Consider the following 18,704-nt stretch of genomic DNA (forward strand, 5'->3'; position numbering starts at 1 on the left):
CTGCTCCACTTTTGGGACCCTGGGGGAGGAGTACCAAAGTTGTCTGGGTTGTACAATAGACAGCAATGCTGCAAGGTCCTCACCACCTCCCAGAATCAAAGGCCAAGGCTCTGGTTCAGCAGGTCCCTCCACAGAGGCAGACTGACGGATGACTCACCCATGGGGATTATTGGTGGGCCAGTAGGGTGAGAGATATTTGTTAATCGTTCCCCTGCCTCTGGGTGGGGGGGCGGGGAGGGCCACAGCCAGGAATCTCCCCAGGTGGCTGTGAAAGCAGTCCGAAGACTATGGACCAAAGAGCGAGGCTGCCACCTAATGGAGAAATCAGATATAATGGCTCACTGGTTGAGGGCCTGCTGGATACCAGGTGATGTTTTATTGGATTCTCACAACAGCCCTGTGAGAGAGGTGGAGACAAGGGCCCTGAGACACAAAAAGATGAAGCCACGTGCGCAAGGCCCCAGTAGAGCAGGGTTTGAGCCTGGATTTGCACCTGTCTGGCCCGCAAGAGAGCCCCGGGCTTCCCTCTACATTCTCACGCTGGTCCAAGAGGAAGAGGACCCCTGGACTGGGCCGCTTGATTCCCTTCTGATGTCTGAACTTCCCCTTGACTTCCAGGCAGGACCTGGAAAGAAAGAGACCCTCTGTCCCAGCACAGCCTGGAAATTAACAAGCTGCCATCTCCAGCTGCAAGTCCAAAGCCAAAACGGGAAACTGAACTTCCTCTGGTCTCCATCACAAAGCTCCCAGCCCCGGGACAGCGGTTTATAAACATGGGCCTGGGTGCACATACTCAGGCAAGAAGGCGAGACCCCAGCACATTCAAGCGTGTGGATGTGTGTGCCCCCACAGCACACACACACCTCGGACGGTCCAAGTCACCCCCGTCTTGCCTCTCCTCTTCTCATCCCGAGGACAGTCCTGGGTGCTGAGCCACTCTGGGCACTTCAGACGAGGCCGAGGGATCTTGAGGGCCTTGAAGAGGTTGCTCTCGCTTCCCTTCCACCGGGAAACCCGTCCTCTGGCTGCAAATGGAGTGAAGAAGAATTCCTGCACAGACAGAAGGATGATGATGGAGAAGAGGAGGGACCATGTGCCAGGCACTCCCTCGCCTCATCCTCAAGAGGATGTAGGTATTTTCCTCATTTGGCACATAAAGCAACAGACACAGAAAGACTGAGAAACTTGTTTAGGATGAACCAGCTGTACATGTGTGATTAAAGGCAGAGAAGTAAGGGGAGTGGAGACTCACCTGCAGCCACGGAGACATTTAGAGATTCGAGTCCAGGAGGCAGCTGCCGGCCGGGCCGGATGCTAAGGAGAAGCTGGCAGGAGGCCTGCACCTCCCGGGACAGACCAGAGCCCTCGTTCCCTGCAGGGTACGGGGGCCAGAGTGTTAGGGAGGCCCCAGCTGTTCACACAGGCACTCAGAAAATGCACGTCTGAGCACAGAAAAGCAGGGGCATCCACCTACCCAGCACTAGAAGAGTAGGCCGGTCCCAGAGGAACTCCAAGCAATTAGTGATGGGGATCTCAGAAGACAGGGAGATCTCAGGCCCCGGGCAGCCCACCGTGCCAGCCACGAGCCAGCCCTGCCGGGCTTTGGCCTGAAACAGGGAAGAAGAAAGCATGCTCTAGCTCACCAAACCTTCATCAGAGCCCCGGCCTTGCCCATATATTCATTCCCTCGCTGAGCCACTAGATTCAGTCAGTAGTTATTAAGGACCTAGAACGGGCAGGTTCTGTTCTAGGCACTCGCATAAGGCAATGAACAAAACAGGCCCAAATCCCATCCTCGTAGAAGGGTGGTCAGGGAAGGCCTCACTGAAGTGACATTTGAATGCAGACCTGAAGGAGGTGAGGGAGCACCACGTAGACATCTGGGGGAGGAATATTCTAGGCAGAGATCAGTAAGTGCAAAGGCCCAGAGGCGGGTGCTTACCTGGCATGCATGAGGAACAGCAGAACAAGGTGGCCAGTGGAAAGGGAGCCACTGAGACAGGAGAGGAAACAAAGGGCCACGTGAGGTAGGACCTCAAAAGCCACTGGAAGGCCTTTGGCTTTTACTCTGAGAGATGCAAAGGCTTTGAAAGTTTTTTGAGCAGAGAACTAGTAACATGGTCTGACTTATGTCTCTACAGAATCACTCTGCCTGTGTTGAGAGCCACTAGCAGAAACAAGCAGACCAGTTAGGTTTCTGCAATGATACAGGCTAGAGATGATGGTGGCTTGGACCAGAGTGGTAACAGTGGAGATGGTGAGAAATGGTGAGAATGTGGAAATAACATCAAGGTAAAAACAAAAGGATATGCCAACAGGTGGGACATGGTGAGAGTAGGAAGAATCAAGGAGGGTGCCAAGGTTTTGGGGCGTAAACAACTGAAGGCATGGAGGAGTTGCCATCAATTGAGCTGGGTAAGTCTGCAAAAGGAACAGGAACATTTGGAAATCTTGTTTGAAATGACCATAAGACAGAAAAAAAGAGCTGTTGAGCAGGCAACTACATATGTAAATCTGAGGTTCAGGAGCAAGATCCAGGAGGGATACAAGTTTGGGAGGCATTCGAATGTAGATGGCATTTAAAGCCATCAGATTGGATGCGGCCAACAAGAAATGAATATATACAGAAAAGAGATCCAAGGACTGTGACTTGGGAGCCCTGGGAGAGGATGGTCAGGGAAGCTGCTAAATACAGGGCAGTACTGCCCCCTTTTGTCCAGCAAGGGAAGCACAGCTGAAGAAAAATGTGTATGGACCAGGAGAGGGGTTTTATTAATACTTAGGTTTGCCCCTTCCTTCTTAGGTATTGAAGTGGTTTTTTTGGTGGTGGTGGTGGTTTTGAGGGTTTCTTTTGTTGCTTTGTTTCTTCGCTTGTGGGAAGGACGAGGGGAAGGGCATAGACTAGTCCCTGTTCAGGTTGCCTTTCAAGCCGCGGCCCTTCTGGAGGAACCAGGAGCCATCTGTTCCTCACAGCTGAGCATTTACTGAATACCTGCTTACTGGGCAGTGAGGCACTGCGTAAACCCGCAGGAGGCGCAAAGATGTACGCCTCAGAAGGGAGTGCAGTAAAAGTCCCTAACATCAGATTCTGCTCCGTGCGTGTGTGCTTTCCTTTTTTTTGGCCGCGTCGCGGGGCGTGTGGGATCTTAGATTCCGACCGCGGATGGAACCCGCCCCCCCTGAATTTGAAGCGCGGAGTCTTAACCACTGGACTGCCAGGGAAGTCCTACCATGTGTGGTTTTTAAAACTCCGGATCTTTCTCTTCCTAAAGGGATTTAGAAGGATGTAGGAAGCGATACCAACACGCCCTCTTCTCTCCCTTTCGTCCATCAGCTGCTAGCTGGGGGCCCTTGGAGAGACTTAACTTGGCTCATTTCTTCTCCTTTACTGACACCCCGCCTCCCCTCCTTCTCCGCGCCATTACCTGTAAAAAACCGGCCAGGTCATCAGTGGAGAACACGTCCATCACCTCCATAGCCCCGGCGCTGGCCTTGCTGACTACAGGACTGAGCGGGCAGCTGCAAGGTTTCCCCATGCCACCGTATGAGGCTGGGTGATCTCAAGCCCGGTGCCGTGCCCTCCCCCCAGGCCCCAAGAGTTAGGGGTGAGAATTTTGGCGTTGGGGAGGCCTGGCTGAGGGACCACCCAAGAGTCAAGGTGCTTAGGAACTCGTTTGCGCCTCCAAACTGGGGCACACGGGGAATAAGGGGAGGCCATGCCTGTTTCTCCGACTGGTGATGACTTTATCCACTCCGAGAAAGTGAGCGGAGCGCAGCACGGCCCCAAGATTCCGGGGATCCTGTAGCCCCTCGAGGACGAGCCACAGCTGCTGGGGGTCGTCTCCTGGCCGAGCCTCCCCGGCCTCAGCCCAGGGCCGGGGCCGCAGCGGGCTCACTTCCATGCAGACGCCCTGGTGGACCTGGTAGCGGCACAGGACGTCCAGCTTCCGCCGACTGGGCCGCAGAACCGGGATGTCCCGCGCCTCAGCCGCGCGCAGCAGCTCGGCCCGCTCCCCCTGCAGCCTGGACCTACCGGCCTGGAGCAGGAGCCGGGCCACGCGTCGGCGGGCGGCCCGCAGAGCCAGGAGACACGGGGACAAGCCAAACAGAAGCTCCAGCCCCCCGGCCGGCCGCGGAGTCGGCGCCAGGTCATCCAGGAGCAGGCGGCTTAGCTCCTCCCCGCCAGGCCGCTCCCCACGCCCCGACGCTTGGGAGAAAGGACGCGTGAGGAGGCGGCCGCAGCAATGCCAGGTCGCGCCCCCGACGGCCGAGAGCAGTGCCATGGTCGATGCCCCAGCTGCGTCCTCAGGAGTGGTCAACCCCGCCGGGGCCCGCTCTCAGGCCCCGAAAGCGGGTGAAGGGGACCCGAAGGCTGCTCCCGGCCCACCCCCTCAGATACAGGAAAGGCCAGGATTCCCAGTCGTGTGCTGGCCAGAACCCGGCCGCGGAACCTAGACAGGCCCCTCCCGGCCCCGACGTGAGCCACTCTGCTTCCGCGTTCGGACGGCCCCGCCCCCGGCCTGGAGCCGCACGGCGCATGCCCACAGCGCCCTCTGCAGGGCCGGCTGAGCGACGACTTCCACCGCTCAGTCACTGGCCCGAGGGGTGCTCGCCGGGGAGCTGACCCTACTGTGGGCTGCCTTCTGCACCCTTCAAGGTCCCAGGAGGCTGGAGGACCTCACTTACCCTGGTACCAGCAAAGGACACTTTAAGGGGATGTACTGGCTTTCCTATTCAACCTGGTTAGTCGTGGTGACTCCCTCCCCACATCCGGTCCTCCACCGGGCGCTGGTGACTTTCCTCAGAAGATTCTCCCACATCCAGCCCCTCCTCTACACCTCCATTGCCTGTCAAACCATCGGCACCAGTCAGCAGGACCCCACCAATAACTTGCTGTGCCATGGTGCTGATTCTCTAAGTGACAGCTCTGTGCCTGACCTGCACCTGCTGACAAACCAACCGATGCCCTTGGCCCACAGGTAATGGCCAGACTCCTTGCTCAGCACTCAGACCTCCGGGGGATCCAGGCAAGGAGCTACCTTTTCAACCCCACCTCACTCCTGCACTAAGTTCTGTGCTGTTCCCACAACACCGCATGCTCTTCCGGGCCTCCCCGCCTTGCAAGCCCTGTTGTCTTCTTTTCTAGCAGGCAAACTCCTACCCATTTTCAAGACCCAGCTCAAAGGTAATGCACACTCCAGGAGTGATGCCCCCAATCCATCCACCTTCCCACTCTCCTGGAAGAAACTCTGAGACACAACCATTCCTGATCACAGCAAGGGGGAAGACCTGAAAGACACTTCTGAAGCCAAGGCAGGTTTTCGTAGTTTTTCTTTTTTAATGATCACAGTGAAACCCACATGGGAGGCAGGCCCTGGTACTCTGCTGCCATAGAGTGGCGTGAGGACCCCACCGGGGGCTGAGAAGCCACAGTGGGGCTGGAGAACTGGGACGGGGAATAGATGGGGTGGGGGGTGGGATGCAGGGAAAGGAGGAAGCCCAGAGCCCCGAAATCCATTCAGATGGAAGGTGAGGGCTTCCCTCTGCCGCCTCATCCTGAAGGGACGGGGGTGGGGTGCAAGAAGATAGGGGAAAGCCCCACTTTTGGCCACAGCCCCTTTCCCAGGTCAAAGGGAAGAGACCAAGGACAGCAAACAAAGGCCAAGGAGCCCAAGAAGGAGACCAAGAATGAATCAGTAGGGAAAACAAACACCTCCTCTCCCCTGCCCATTTTTCAAATTCGGTGGAAACAATTTGACAAGATTATATGAAATCTCAAACAAGTTTTCTAGCCCCTGCTGGGGGTGGGGAAAGGAAGTGTAATCCAAGGGTCCAGAAATCAACACCCCAAATCCAGAGGCAGGTGCCAAGCCTTGAGGGGCAGGGAGGGAAGGAGGAGCTCCCCACAGGAAACTAGGTCACCTGCTCCGTGGGCCTCATCTGGATGTCTCCGATCTGCAGAAGGCACAAGGCTTGAGGCAGCCAGGACCCTCTCCCCACCCCCTTAAAGCCTCCCTGCTCTTCTCCTCTGGGGACGGTCGGGCTTCTCTGGGGGATGGACATCCAAGGCCAGACTCACCTGGACATGTGGCGGGGTGCTGAGGACATAGATGACAGCCTTGGCCACATCCTCAGGTTTGAGACACTGAGAGCACCAGGGGAAAGGGGTGAGATGAGGGCAGGATGGATCCAAGTCCCCTCCCACCACTGAGGTCCTCTCCAGCACCGCCATTCCCACCCCCACCCTGCAGGAGGGGCGACAGGCTGGCTAGAACAGCGAGGTCTAAAGGCCAGGGTTCCCTCTGCCTTCATTTAGGAAGTGAATGGCTTCACTGGGCCCCACCTTCATGTGTTCATAGGTGGCAGCTGCCTTCTCAGGGTCCTTGTCATGGAGTTTGAAGGCGAATTGTGTCTCCACCACTCCTGGAGAGATGCACTGGGCCAACAGAGACAGCCTGCTCAGGAGCTGAGCCCCAGGCCTTGGGGAGGTTGCAGAGAAAGGATGGAAGCCAAAGGGCCCCAGCTTCACAGTGATGGCTGCCCGATGTCCAGCAGCCACCTCCTCCCTCCAAAGCTGCCACTGGGGATTATCAGAATGATTCCTACCAGCTACAGAGCCATTACTATAAGCCAGGTCAGTTTTACAAAGTGGTGTCCCTTAAAACCTCATAACCTGAGAGGTATTATCATCTCCATTTTACAGATGAGAAGACTGAGGTTTGGGGAGGTTGAGCGAGTCACCCAAGGTCATACAGCCTTCAAGGGAAGAGCCCAGAGTCCCCCTTTCCAGCCGTGGTTTCCCACAATCCCTTGCTTTCCCTCAGTCTCACCCCACCATGTTCCCTTCAGGTCACCCGCCTCCCACCTCAAAGTCTGAGAAATGCGGGAACTCAGGTACTCAGCAGGGCCATGCAAGTAGCAGCAGAGCCCAGTAGATGTGGGCCCAGTACAGACCCGGGAGCTCTAAGCAGTACAGCCAGGACATGGGCCCCCGGGCCGCAAGTGTGTGGGGTGAGCGGGCCTGTGCCTCTCAACCCCCACCAGGGCCAGGCCACCCCTCACCGTGGCTCGGATGTGGGTCTGGGCCTCCCGAAGCTCTTGCCTCAGCCCCTCTGTCAGCGCAGTGACGGCATACTTGGTAGCACTGTAGAAATGGGCCACGGACTGGGGTGGCACTTGGTGGCCAGACATGCTGGGTGGGAGGAAGGAAGGGGAAAGGAGAGAGTGAAGCAGTGCCCCCTGCTGTACCAGCCAACCCCACCCCCTGGACGCCTTCTAAGCGGGACCTCCAGAGGCCATCCTCAGGGCCACTGGCCCAGCTCCTGTAATTCAAGCAGCATCTGTGAGCCCCACTCTTCCTAGAAGTCCTCCCTACGCCGACCACAGCATTCACCCTCCAGTCCACGCAGGTTGTCAAAACACAATTTCATCTGTGTGTTCTCTGATGTGGTTCTATTGGGAGATCTGTGGGACAGAGGCCACGTCTCCGGGGACTCCCCAGTGACAGAGACTGTGCAGTCTTTGTGCCACGAGGTGAGGTTCATGCTGCAGCCTGAGGAATGGAGAACCTCAGTCCCAGGAGAGCCCCCAGGCTTCAGCTGCAAAGGGGCTGAGCTACCCCTTCCAGCCAACTAGGGGCTGGCATTTGACACATACTATTCTTCCCCTCACCACAGTCGTGCCATTTGGATATTAACTGGGTGTTAAATCCCTGTTCTACCACCCAGGAAACTGAGGTCCAAGAGGTCAAATGAGCCGCAGCAGATCACCCAGCTTGGAGGGTGCGTGGTGATCTGAACTCTAGCCCTCGGCCACCGGCCTCACCTGTTGATGTTAATGATGTGCCCGTCATCCACCTTCCGCTCCCTCATGGACTGGTAGGCTTCCCGTGTGCAGATGCTGAGGGCCAGCACGTTCACCTGCAGGCCAGAAGGGCAATGGGGTGTCTCCAGCTTGGGCCCATCTGAGCAGGTGATGGAGCCACAGAGCACCCTGCGGTTGGGGGGGCAGGTGGCATCCAAAACAGAGTCCAGATCCTACCAGAGACCAATGAAGGGGACAGGGCACCTGGCTTTAGGTTCCTCCCCCTCAAGTCACCAGCCCCAGCTGACAGCAGAGGAAGCACCTCTCCCTGGACGATGCTCCCCAAACGCACTCACGACCCAGGAACCCTCCCTGTCTTGGCCGTCTCCTGTGCAAACAGCGGGACCTCTACCTTAGGGAATCATCTCCTTTCTTCTCCAAATGCCCTACTCTTCACTGGCTCGCCTCTCTCCTAAACAGCCTAAAATCCATCCAAAAAAGACTTTAAAAATCTCTCTCCTCAGGACAGATCTTAGCCTCTCCCCACCTTACCCACTAGTCTCTGGGCCTTTCCTGTCCCTCCCCTGAGACTACAGTGGAGAGGAGAAGGCCTGATCCTCCTTCATTCCACGCCTTCCTTTAACCTCTGTTCCATCTGTAAGACTAGGCACAGAGACTCTTCAGAGCGTGGGGTAACTTGTCACAGGATGGCAAGGGACGTCCCAAGGGCATGGGGGCTTCCTGCCTTCCTTGGCCCCCTCCCACTCCTGCTCCTCTGGCAGAGGTGACCCCAGATCCCTGCCCTTCCTGGAGCAGAGGCCTGAAGAAGTGTCGCTGCTCTAAAGCTCCTGCCCAGCCCCACCCCTTTAGCCTCACCCACGAGGACAAGCTGCGATAAAGCTTTCAGCAGGTCTTCGCTCTCTCCTCTGGGGAAGAGAGGAGACCAGCCGGGAGATTAGATGTTTCTCTTTATCGGGTGTCAGAGCCAGGCATCAGGACAGATACTTCGGTGTAAACCTGCCCCAGCATTCACGGCAGGACATAAGAGGTTTCCAGCCCTGCTTCTGGTCCTCTTAACAATGTGGGTTTCTGGGGCAGAGAACTGAGCTCCTGAGGACGGATGGATGGAGTAAGAGAAACAGATCCCCGTGGGCCAGGGGAGTGGATTCTCCTAGGTACAGGGGTCAGGGGTTCCCTGTGTGTTCAATGATGTGGTTCTATTGGGAGATGCCTCATAAGACGATCCTAAGAGAATTACATAGTGTTCAAGCTGAAAGGGGTCTCAGGGGTTTAATATATGTGCCTCGCTTTACAGATGGGTAAGCTGAGGCCCAGGTTTAAAGACTCCCTTACTGCAGGTGACGACCGCAACTCGGATCTCCCAGAAGGCTCTCTGAGGGCAAAGGCAGTGCTTCATCTCCCGTTTATTGTTTCAACTTCCATTGCATATTTCTGGGCCCAAGCCCCTGCTAGGTGCTAAATCTATTGTGAGCACATGTGAAAAGGATTGTGAGGGGAAAGAAGCATCCCATTTACACAACGCTTTCGACGTCTCAGAATATTTTCATACCCCAATATCGCCTCACAATACAGTCTAGAAGTTGAAAACCCACGTCCTGAAGGCTGTGTTTGGTCCACACATGGTTTTCAAACATTTTAAAATTCACTTCCAATATGTATTGGAAGGTTTCATATATTCAAAAATTACCTGTGGAGCGTTTGCAGGCTGAGGCTATGACAGAGAGTACAATAGACAAAACTCCTTGCCCTCCTGGAGCTGAGGTTTGGGTGAATGGGAGGGGTGAGGTTCCACATGAAAATCTAGGTCCCCTCTGCTCTCAGAGAAGTCACAGGATCTGCCCGCACTGCCCAGACTGCAGCGCAGCCACCCCCAGACATCCATGTGCTTTCCCATATGACCCGCCTCCCTCCTTTATGGACCTACCCAGCCCCAGGGGACACTGGAGTTTGTGACCCCGGATATTGATGGTCTAGGTGTGTTTCATCCCAATTAAATGTGACAAGACTGAAGCTCAGACAGCGTAACTACCTGCCTGAAGCCACATAGTTACTGGCGGGGCTGAGTGAGATCATCATCTTCTTCATCTCCTGTCTCTCGGTTCCTTTTCTTCCCATAAGACCATGGTCCCAAGCACTCAGCACAGTGCTGACACTTGGGGACGTTCAACCCAGCGGTTCTCTCCCCTATCCATATCTCTTCCAATAGAAAGAAATCAGCCTAGACTTTAAGAACTGCCCCCAGGGGCTCAAAGGAAAGAAGAATGAAAAAGATATGGCCATTCATCCACTCTCTCTCCTTCAGGGGAGGAGAAGCAGGGGAGAGTGCCCCAGGTAGGAAACTGAAGGCCCCTCTCAGTAGATGTCTATCCCCAGCAGCCCCCTGGCTCCTGGCTCCCCGCTCTTCTCCCAGCCTCTCCCCCATCCCTGTCATCCCCAGCCACAGGCCTGCAGCCCTTACATTGAACATGTCCTTCCAACCGCTGGTGCTGCCTGAGAGCAGGGTGTCAGGCCGGGCCAAGCCAGCGTTGTTGATACAGATGTCCACACCACTGTGCTGAGAGCGGACCGCCGAGAACATGGAGAGGATGTCCTCCTCATTTGACAGGTCACATCTGTAGGGCATCAAAGTCCCGGGGTAGCCTGCACTCTTACATTCGGCAGCCAGCTCCTATGAAACCCAACAGGGGTCTAACTGAGGTGAGCCGCTCACTCCACGCCTCCCCACCCGGAGATAACCTCCCACCGGTGTCACTGCTCACAGAACTCTCGCCTTTGGTGGCCAACTTGCAGCCACAGAGATGTTGGGACTGCCCATCCCCAAAGCCTGTCCTCTTTGGTCAAAGTCCCGGGGGTGGGGGGTGGTGAGAGCTCTCCCTGAGGGAGGGAGGGGAGGCTGAGACCATCCATGGAGGAACCTGAGGGATAAACTCGAGTCTTCAGGTCTAAAAGGGGAGAAGGGCTGAGGCTGTGAGTGTGTCAGGGAAGGGGCCCAGGGATCCTGGGAATGGAGTGATATCTCTTTTCTGACTCTCTTCCAATAGGAACACACCTCCGCTCATAGGGGAGAGGCAAGCCTCCCCTATGTCCCTCTCCGGACTCAACCCTCTGCTGCTTCTGCCAGTGCCAAGAGTCACTGAGCTGGTTACACCAGGGCCTCGATTCTCTTCTCTCCCATCACTCCATCCAGTCCCTCCCAGAAGGGCTTATATCTAAACTATCGCCCTCCCTCCACAAACTGCAGCCAGTTGGCTCAGAGTCCTCACACGTACTTTTCAGTTGAGCCCAACTGCCAGTCTCCCCTCATTCCGTCTATAGAAAGGGTCAGGAAGTCGGGACGGATTCTTTCTCTCTGACCCACGGTGCACCACCTTCCACCCCAAAGTTTCTCTGGATACCATGAGCCAAGCCAGGTGGCAGGTGACACTGGGTACCCCTGTGCATTGCCAGGGTCCTCAAGACACTGAGGATCCCTGAGAGAGAAAGATCTGAGAAAGACGGGCCATTGAGAGATGGCTATGAGGGAAGCTGCCATTCAGAATCAGGAAGAATCAGGAAGAAAACAAGCTATGTGGTAGCCTTGGAGGCCAGTGACCGGGCACCCGAGCCTCGTGAAGGTGACTATGTACATGTGTGGGAGGGAGAGGGTTGGCGGGTGCAGGGTGCCCTAGAGGAAGGCCGGCTTGGCCAGCCGCCCTGGAACACCTTCCTTCCCCCAGACCAAGCTGAGAGTAAAGGGTCGGGTCAGGTGACATAGGAAATTCTTTTCTGCTTTAACTTGCCAAGAGCTTAAGAGGTACAGTCCTCAGGGACCCAGAAGTCCCCTTTCACCTGATTTCACCTACTCAAGACCGCCTCACGAAATAGGGCTGCTCACTGTAGGAGGCCAGAGCTCAAATTTTGTTTTAGTATCGACGAATGAGTGAATCAACCAGCCAAAGCAGCCTGGAATTCTCCCCTCCGCTGGCATTCAACTTCTCCCTTCCTCCTCCGGACTCAAAGCCCTGCAGGAAAGCCAGAATGGAGGGACTCCCTGTCACTGCCTTCTATGCTCTACCTGTCCTCATCTATCCTCAAAAATGACCCGAAATCATGTCAGTCCCGTCACAGCAGAACCATTCTTCCCTCATTAAAGGAGATACCCTGGGGCTGAGTGATCAGCCTGGGGAACTCCTTTGGGCTCAGGAACCCCTTTCCTGGCTGGTTTGGGGTCGGGAGGTGGTAGGAAGAGAAGGCAAGAGTGGCTTTAGAATTAGGGAATCAAGTGGTCTAATCCCTGGTCTGATCCTCTAGGCTCCAAAGTGCGGGCTGGGCCCTGAGCGCCTCAGGAAAGGAGAAAGGGAGGGGCAGAGTGGGGCAACAGTATAGCCAGGTGACCTTGGGACTATCTAGGAGGCTATAAAGTGCACCTTTGGTCAGCAGCAGGGCAGCGGGGTGGGGGTGGGGAACCGGGGGGAACCGTCCTCCTTCCGGTACACCTTCCCGCTCTGCCCCCACCCAAGGCCTCCTCACCCTCTCCCAGCCCAGGGACTTTGAGCAAGGGTGGAGAGAAAGCTAAGCACTAGCCCAATCCCTGAGACGGGTCTTGCCAGGGGCAAATCCAAAGTGATCCTATGATGGAAATTGCTTGTATTCTTCCTCCCTGCTCCAACATAGCCAACTTCATTTCAGTTTTCTCTGAGCTCTTAATCGCTCACAATTCTTGGGGCTCCCAACCCATGTTAAGACAAAAACCAGGAGGTTCAGTTCCACAATGCTTTGTCCCCCAGGGCTCACATGTTCAATGCCCCATTTCACCTAGTCAGTCCCACCTGGGACAGTGAGATTGCAGAAAGGTCTACCTATATATCCCATTTGTCCCTTATGTCCATCGGGTAGGGGCTAACCCTCACATTTCGGGGGAAGATGGAGCTGAGCCTCTTCGGAAAAGTTCCACTCCCATCCCAACCCCACTCGCAGTCCTGGGTGAAAATGATCATGATCAAAACCTGCTCACTTTGCTTGGCTTTGCGGGCTAGGTCTGGGGACCAGAGGAAGCAATCCAGTAGCCAACTTAGCCACTGAGGCGGGAAAGCTTTCTTTCCTTCTCCCTGGCTTAGCCCCTGATCTCTGGCTTCTCCTTCCTCAGCCAACCTGGGCATGCAGGTCGGAGAGAAGGAGAAAGATGCCAGTGAGTCAGAGATTTGGTATACTGGAGTAGAGGCTGTCAGGAAAAAAGGCTCCTTAAAAAACTGGACTTTGAAAAGCGAAGGTGGAGTCCTGCCCTGAGGGGTCCAAAAGCACCTAGGTCCCCTCCACCTAGGCATCCGTCTCTCTTGCCCCTGAGCCTGCTGCAAGTGACCCTGGGGTGGCGGGCAAGTGAGGGCAGCGTGACAGCTTGGCTCCGACCACTCCCCATCCCCCACCTGGACCCTAGCGCGGCCTAAACGACGCCACCCAGAGCGACCCTTTCCCCAGCAGGGCCTTACCTCGATGTTGCTCACGGTGCGGGCACAACCCACCACCTTCAGTCCCTGCTGGACCAGGGCTCGGGCCACAGCCGCGCCGACGCCCCCCGAGGCTCCCGTCACCAGTGCCAGCCGGTCACGCCACCGCTCCATGCCGGCCCTGGCCAGGGTCCCGAGCCGCCCGCCCACCTCTCTTGGGGAGCCGAGCACTTGGATCGCAGAGCTCCGCCCCGGGTCGTACGGACCCGGCCACTCTCTTGTCACCACCGCGGCAACCGCCCCCGACCTGCCCCAGTAACAGCTGCGCCTGGACCTGCCTCCACTCTGGCCTGCCTCCGCCCCCGGCTCCACCCTCCGCTGCTCCGCAGTTGCCAGAGGACCAACAGCGGCCTGGCCACCCCGGCCCCTGCGCGTGCATTGAGGGCACGACCCCGCCCCCTCCGGCCCCGCCCAGTCTGCGCCGGGAGGAAACCGCTCTTCGCGGGACAGGGTCGGAGGGTGCTGGGAGCTCGCGGTCCTGCTTTCCTGGTGAGCTCCTACCCTCCGGGGAGGAAAACGAAGTTTCGCGGGGGCTTGCACGAGGCCCGAGAACGCACGTACTCCTGCCTCCTGCTCGGTCTGCCTTTCCTGTTCCTGACCCCTAAGGCCAGGAAGAGAAATTAAGGGCATTTACGGTGACTCTGACGCCTTCCTAAACCAGCCGGTGGCTGATGGGAAGGATTCAGCTCAGAAAGGGCTGAGTGTCTCAGCCATAAACGCTGGGTGACCTTGGGAGAGGCTTTCAACCCTACCTGACCCCTTGGCCTTACTAACCAAGGAGAACTGATGGTTAAAAATGCAAAGACCCCCAAGTACACGGGTATTGGGGGGGTTGTGTCCCTAATGGCCTACAGTCTACAACTTTCCTAAGCCTTCCCACTCCCACTGGAGCAAATGTATCACTGTGTATGTAAGGGATTGAAGCAATAGCTAACATTTATTGAGCGCTCACTGTGTGACAGGCACTTTTATAAGCACTTTAAATATATTAGTATGCCCAAGAGCCATATGAGACAGCAGCTATTAACACTTTCATTCTATAGACTATACTGAGACAAATGTGAAGCCTGGCTTGGATGGCAAGCAGTCCAGTATTAGGCCAGGGGATGTGCTCCTAAACTGCCTTCACTCCACTCTCCTTTGTCTCTTCTTAGGTTGTTGGTTCTGTCCAAAGTAGAACTCACTTTTCTGACCACTAAGGATATTCCATCAAAGCATGAAAACTGCTTCACTTCTGCATTCTTTATATAGCCATCCTTCCAAAGAGAAAACATCTCTGCATAACTACTGGAATCCTGCTACTGCAAGCAATGGAATAATCAGTGAACGTGGCTGGTTTATTCATTCAACAAGCACTCCTGTGTTTGGCCCCAGAGGCAAAGATTAAAACAAAATAAAACCAGCCCTTGCTTAATTTAGGGATCTCAAGAGAACCTGACTGCGACAGGGTGGTGGAGAGGGGTTTGGGCTCAGAGCCAAGGGCTGTGGGAGACCCTTAGTCATTTTTTATGGATTCCAGGATGAAAGCAAACAAGAGTCAGAAAGAAATGACTCACTTTATCTGCCCCAATCCCTATACAACACTTTGATTTGAAAAGACAACTCAGGGGTGGATCAAAAAAATGCCACCAACTACAAAAGTTAAATCTCACTAAGCTTCTGCTGTTGCCCATTTGAAATCTGATTAGTAGTCTGATTAAGTGGTAGAAAGCCTATAAAATTCACTCCATCCCCACCGCACAGAGGTATTGGCCGTCCCACTATTTGTCTGCTGCCCACCAAGTATCAACCTGTAGACACAAAACTCTAAGCACATGAGTTTACTGAATTATTGACTCAACCTTTTAAATGGCAGCCAAATGCTACTCCTAGGGGAATCTCTCCTCCTTTAGTACTCACAGACAGCTTGTGAAAGCAGTAAACTGTAATGCCACAGTGACCTTATTGTTGGAAACCAGATAAGGAACAGGCACTTATACAGACTGCAGTGTGGTTAGCCCTCAGTGCTCTCAGTTCTCTACATGCTGAGTAATTACTTATCAGCAAAGCTTTGGTTGAAATTCTGCCAAGTTTTGTTCTCATTCTTCTAGTTCAATATGAACCTCTGAATTTAAGGTGCTTTGTGTTATGTATCAGGGAACTTTATTAATAACAGCAATTAAAAGTCTCATGAGGAAGTAAGATGCTAGCCAGTATTTAAAGGTATCGCAGCAAACTTATTCTTTCAAAGCAGAAGCCTGGAAACTGCTTTTCTCGGCTGTCAACTCTGATGAAGGGAAGAATTTGTCTTCAGCAATCTGTCTCTCTCTCCTCATTTGCTCCTCATCCTCTCTAACATCAACACTGGCCAAGTACCAAGACCACAGGTGGCAAATTAAAATACTGCCACACATTAAGCAGAAACATGTACACCAAATTTTACTATGCGTATTAATAAATATTCTTTATTTTAAATTTTGCACATTGCGCTTTAACATTACATCCAAACATTTCGCAAGTGGATGTCTACTTTGTAAAACCATATATTCAGCTCATTGTCATTTCTGTACAGAAGTATAAGTACAACATTACTTTTTGCCACTAAGTTGCTTTTTAGTAAGTCTCACAGGAAGAGAAACATTTAATGAAAAGGGATGGCTTAAATCATACGGCAGGCCTGCGCAGCCACACAACTAAAGACACAAGCCTGAAGAAAGAACAAACTAAGGAGGTTACCTCCACCGTCTCCCAAAACAAGAAAGAATCACATTGATTTAAGATAAAATTTTGCCATAAGTCGCTAAGAGTTTTTTTTGAAAGAGAAGGCGCAGTAGTCATCTTGAGTGTTTCATTGAAAGACAGAGCTATTTTATTTATTTAATTTGCTCCAGCTGTTGTCAACCAACCACTACAAATGGGGCTCTTGTGATCATTTAAGCGGCAGTATTTATTAAATTTCTCCTTCAGATGCTGTCGGTATTGTTCTCTATTGCTGTAGAAAGACTGGTTATTAGCCATAAATGACTGTATTTCATCTTGTGAGATAAAGATTTCCTCATCTGAAGTACATTCAGACTCATCCTGCAAATTAAAGCAGTAGTTAAGACTATGACTTAAATTAAGAATGCAAAATGCTATGGTGATGGAGGACAGAGAAAAATTAAAGCAGTCTAACCTTTAGTTTAATTGGAATGTTTACAGGATAAGCATAATGTCATTCTGTCTTAGAAAGTACTAAGTAAGAATAAAAGGCAACTCAACTTGGTTTAAAACTCTGGATCTGTAATTTGTCCTAGAAGCCTACAAGCAGACTCCCAACACACTTCAGCCTTCAAAAGTGATTAGGGATGGTTACAAATAGCTACCAAACTTTAAATAACCTGACTTATCTCTGGCTGGTTCTATGTTGAAACTTTTATCTCTACACATTAAGTAAAATATAACCTTTTTTAAACTTATGAAATACATAGCATCACCATTAAACTTTACAACCATATAAAAAAGAAAAAACCTGATATTCTAAAGGATTTGGTTCCCTTGGGATCCCATAATGACTACAGAAAAGATACCACCCTTCTCCTTCTTTGCCCCTCCTCCAAGTCCCACACAAACTATGCACTGGGTCACTTGCAATCAGGTATAATTCATCTAAAGTATCAAGAATTGGAGTCAGTAATAAAAGATTTTCCAGGTTCAGTTATATGCTTTTATCCTACATGACACCTAAAGGAAGTAACCTAGAAAGTGGGCTCTAGTTCAGATTCTATATTCTTTCCTGGTCTGGAAGGGTAGCTACCATAAATTGCCACTCAGAAAGGCAGTTTGCTTATAATAACCCTCGTCAAGGAGTCAGACTCCTGGACATAATGCTAACTCTATCCCCGTCTCCCAAGTAATCTTTTCTACCTCTGAGACAAAGGAAGACGAGGAAATGTGCTCCAGAGTAGTTAAGTGGTAGAGCAGGAATGAAGTCACCAAAAAATAATGAAATACTGCCCTTAACTGCTTAAAAGCCTCCTCCCATTCCCAACGTTAAACCCTCAAATACGTTCCCTCCCACATCTACCCCGTGAACAATCAGTTATCCACAAAAAGATAATCATGGCTTACTTACAAGGAGTTCAACTAAGCTCTTGGCACCTTTTCCGGAATCAGGACCAAACGACGTTTCTGTATGTTCTGCAAACTGTGGTACATTTTTCCTATGCTCAAACCAAGGCAGTGGCTGCCCACCCTTTTCAGAGGTACAACAGCTTTCAGGATGTGTATCTTTGGTCTTGTCACGGTGAAACACTGTGTGCACGGTATTTCCTGAGGCCTCTCGATTACTTGGATCTGTAATACAGCTTCCAAGCTTTTGGATCTGAAACCACAGCAAAAGGACTTCTCAGGTAAAAAGGCAGGGAATAATAGCAATTACTATTTTTTAAAGAAAAAAAATACCCTGAGAGTGTGTTAAGATTTTAGCAGGAATACTGAGTAACAGCAACAGCTGGCAGTTACCAGGCCTTTACTGCACACCAAACACTATGCTAACCCACCAATATAATTTCACTTCATCTTCACAGAACCTAATCTGACAGGGACTATTATCTACATTTCACAGATGGGAAAACAGATCAAGCAAACTGCTCAAGATTACAGAGCTAAGGGGCTTCCCTGATGGCGCAGTGGTTAAGAATCCGCCTGCCAGTGGAGGGACACGGGTTTGAGCCCTGGTCCGGGAAGATCCCACATGCCACGGGGCAACTAAGACTGTGTGCCACAACTACTGAGCCTGCGCTCTAGAGCCCGTGAACCACAGCTACTGAAGCCCACGCACGCAGACCCCGTGGTCAGCAACAAAGAGAAGCCACCACAATGAGAAGCCCGCGCAGTGCAACAAGGAGTAGCCCCCGCTCACCGCAACTAGAGAAAGCCCGCGCATAGCAACGAAGAGCCAATGCAGCCAAAAATAAATAAATAAATAAATCTATTTAAAAAAAAAGATTACAGAGCTAAAAGATTAAAAACTATTATGAAAAGAATGAATTGGATTTATGACTCACATCGACTGTTGGACAAATGACCACATCAGACATACACACGCATATAAATTCACAAGATGAGCAACCAATGGAACTGCATAGGTACTCATTCTTAAAAAAAAAAAAAAAAAAAAAAATCCTAGCAGCTAAGCTGCACACTTGCCACTCCAAGGAAAAGAACAAAGGTTTAAGGATTCCAGGTTATGACACTTACATGTTCATCACATTTCAACATCTTGCTTTTCTTTTTCTTCTTTTTATTTTTTCCTTTGGTGGTGTTCTCTTCAGAATTTGCCCAACATTCAACACAACTATCGCCATCATCCTCTTTATCTTCACAGTGATGAACACAGGAGTCATCACCTGCAGAAATCAATCATCTCTTATTTGG

The 18,704-nt window shown here is 52.5% G+C and overlaps 3 protein-coding genes across 10 annotated transcripts in view; all 3 read right to left on the bottom strand.

Moving 5' to 3' along the window:
* Positions 1 to 368: 368 nt before the first annotated feature.
* On the bottom strand, positions 369 to 4,499 carry MRM1 (mitochondrial rRNA methyltransferase 1). Of its 2 annotated transcripts, XM_082679377.1 has the most exons (6): positions 3,721 to 4,499; positions 3,426 to 3,519; positions 1,475 to 1,607; positions 1,253 to 1,372; positions 864 to 1,050; positions 369 to 625 (listed from the first exon to the last, which is right to left on the bottom strand). In XM_082679377.1, the coding sequence occupies exons 1-5, from the start codon at positions 4,281 to 4,283 to the stop codon at positions 905 to 907; spliced, it is 1,056 nt and encodes a 351-aa protein (XP_082535503.1). In that variant the 5' UTR covers positions 4,284 to 4,499; the 3' UTR covers positions 369 to 625; positions 864 to 904. The 2 variants fall into 2 exon arrangements, with proteins under 2 accessions (XP_082535503.1, XP_082535502.1); XM_082679376.1 differs by having other exon boundaries at positions 369 to 1,050.
* Positions 4,500 to 5,371: 872 nt separating this feature from the next.
* DHRS11 (dehydrogenase/reductase 11) lies at positions 5,372 to 13,521 on the bottom strand (the record flags this gene model as incomplete). 2 transcript variants are annotated; one of them, XM_082679523.1, is made up of 7 exons in its annotated part: positions 13,290 to 13,521; positions 10,283 to 10,492; positions 7,825 to 7,919; positions 7,063 to 7,192; positions 6,344 to 6,436; positions 6,080 to 6,145; positions 5,372 to 5,955 (listed from the first exon to the last, which is right to left on the bottom strand). In XM_082679523.1, the coding sequence occupies exons 1-7, from the start codon at positions 13,419 to 13,421 to the stop codon at positions 5,914 to 5,916; spliced, it is 768 nt and encodes a 255-aa protein (XP_082535649.1). In that variant the 5' UTR covers positions 13,422 to 13,521. The 2 variants fall into 2 exon arrangements, with proteins under 2 accessions (XP_082535649.1, XP_082535648.1); XM_082679522.1 differs by lacking the exon at positions 5,372 to 5,955 and having other exon boundaries at positions 6,005 to 6,145.
* Positions 13,522 to 15,729: 2,208 nt separating this feature from the next.
* Positions 15,730 to 18,704, bottom strand: part of GGNBP2 (gametogenetin binding protein 2) — a 31,282-nt gene continuing 28,307 nt past the window's right edge. For all 6 annotated transcript variants that reach the window (XM_082679379.1, XM_082679381.1, XM_082679383.1 and 3 more), the window contains 3 exons: positions 18,528 to 18,676; positions 17,401 to 17,649; positions 15,730 to 16,367 (listed from right to left, as the gene is read on the bottom strand). In XM_082679379.1, coding sequence (XP_082535505.1) covers positions 16,164 to 16,367; positions 17,401 to 17,649; positions 18,528 to 18,676 — 602 coding nt within the window. In that variant the 3' untranslated portion in view covers positions 15,730 to 16,163. The remainder of the gene's footprint in view (positions 16,368 to 17,400; positions 17,650 to 18,527; positions 18,677 to 18,704) is intronic.

Source organism: Grampus griseus (genome assembly GCF_964374135.1).
Source record: "Grampus griseus genome assembly, chromosome: 20".
NCBI lineage: Eukaryota > Metazoa > Chordata > Mammalia > Artiodactyla > Delphinidae > Grampus > Grampus griseus.

Excerpts from the sequence above, each read along its gene's own strand:
- MRM1 (XM_082679377.1), bottom strand. The coding sequence starts at position 4,283 with ATGGCACTGCTCTCGGCCGTCGGGGGCGCGACCTGGCATTGCTGCGGC. Across the intron at positions 1,373-1,474 it reads GCCTACTCTTCTAGTGCTGG|GGAACGAGGGCTCTGGTCTG; the intron begins GTAGGTGGATGC and ends CGTACCCTGCAG. Across the intron at positions 1,051-1,252 it reads AAATGTCTCCGTGGCTGCAG|GAATTCTTCTTCACTCCATT; the intron begins GTGAGTCTCCAC and ends CTGTCTGTGCAG.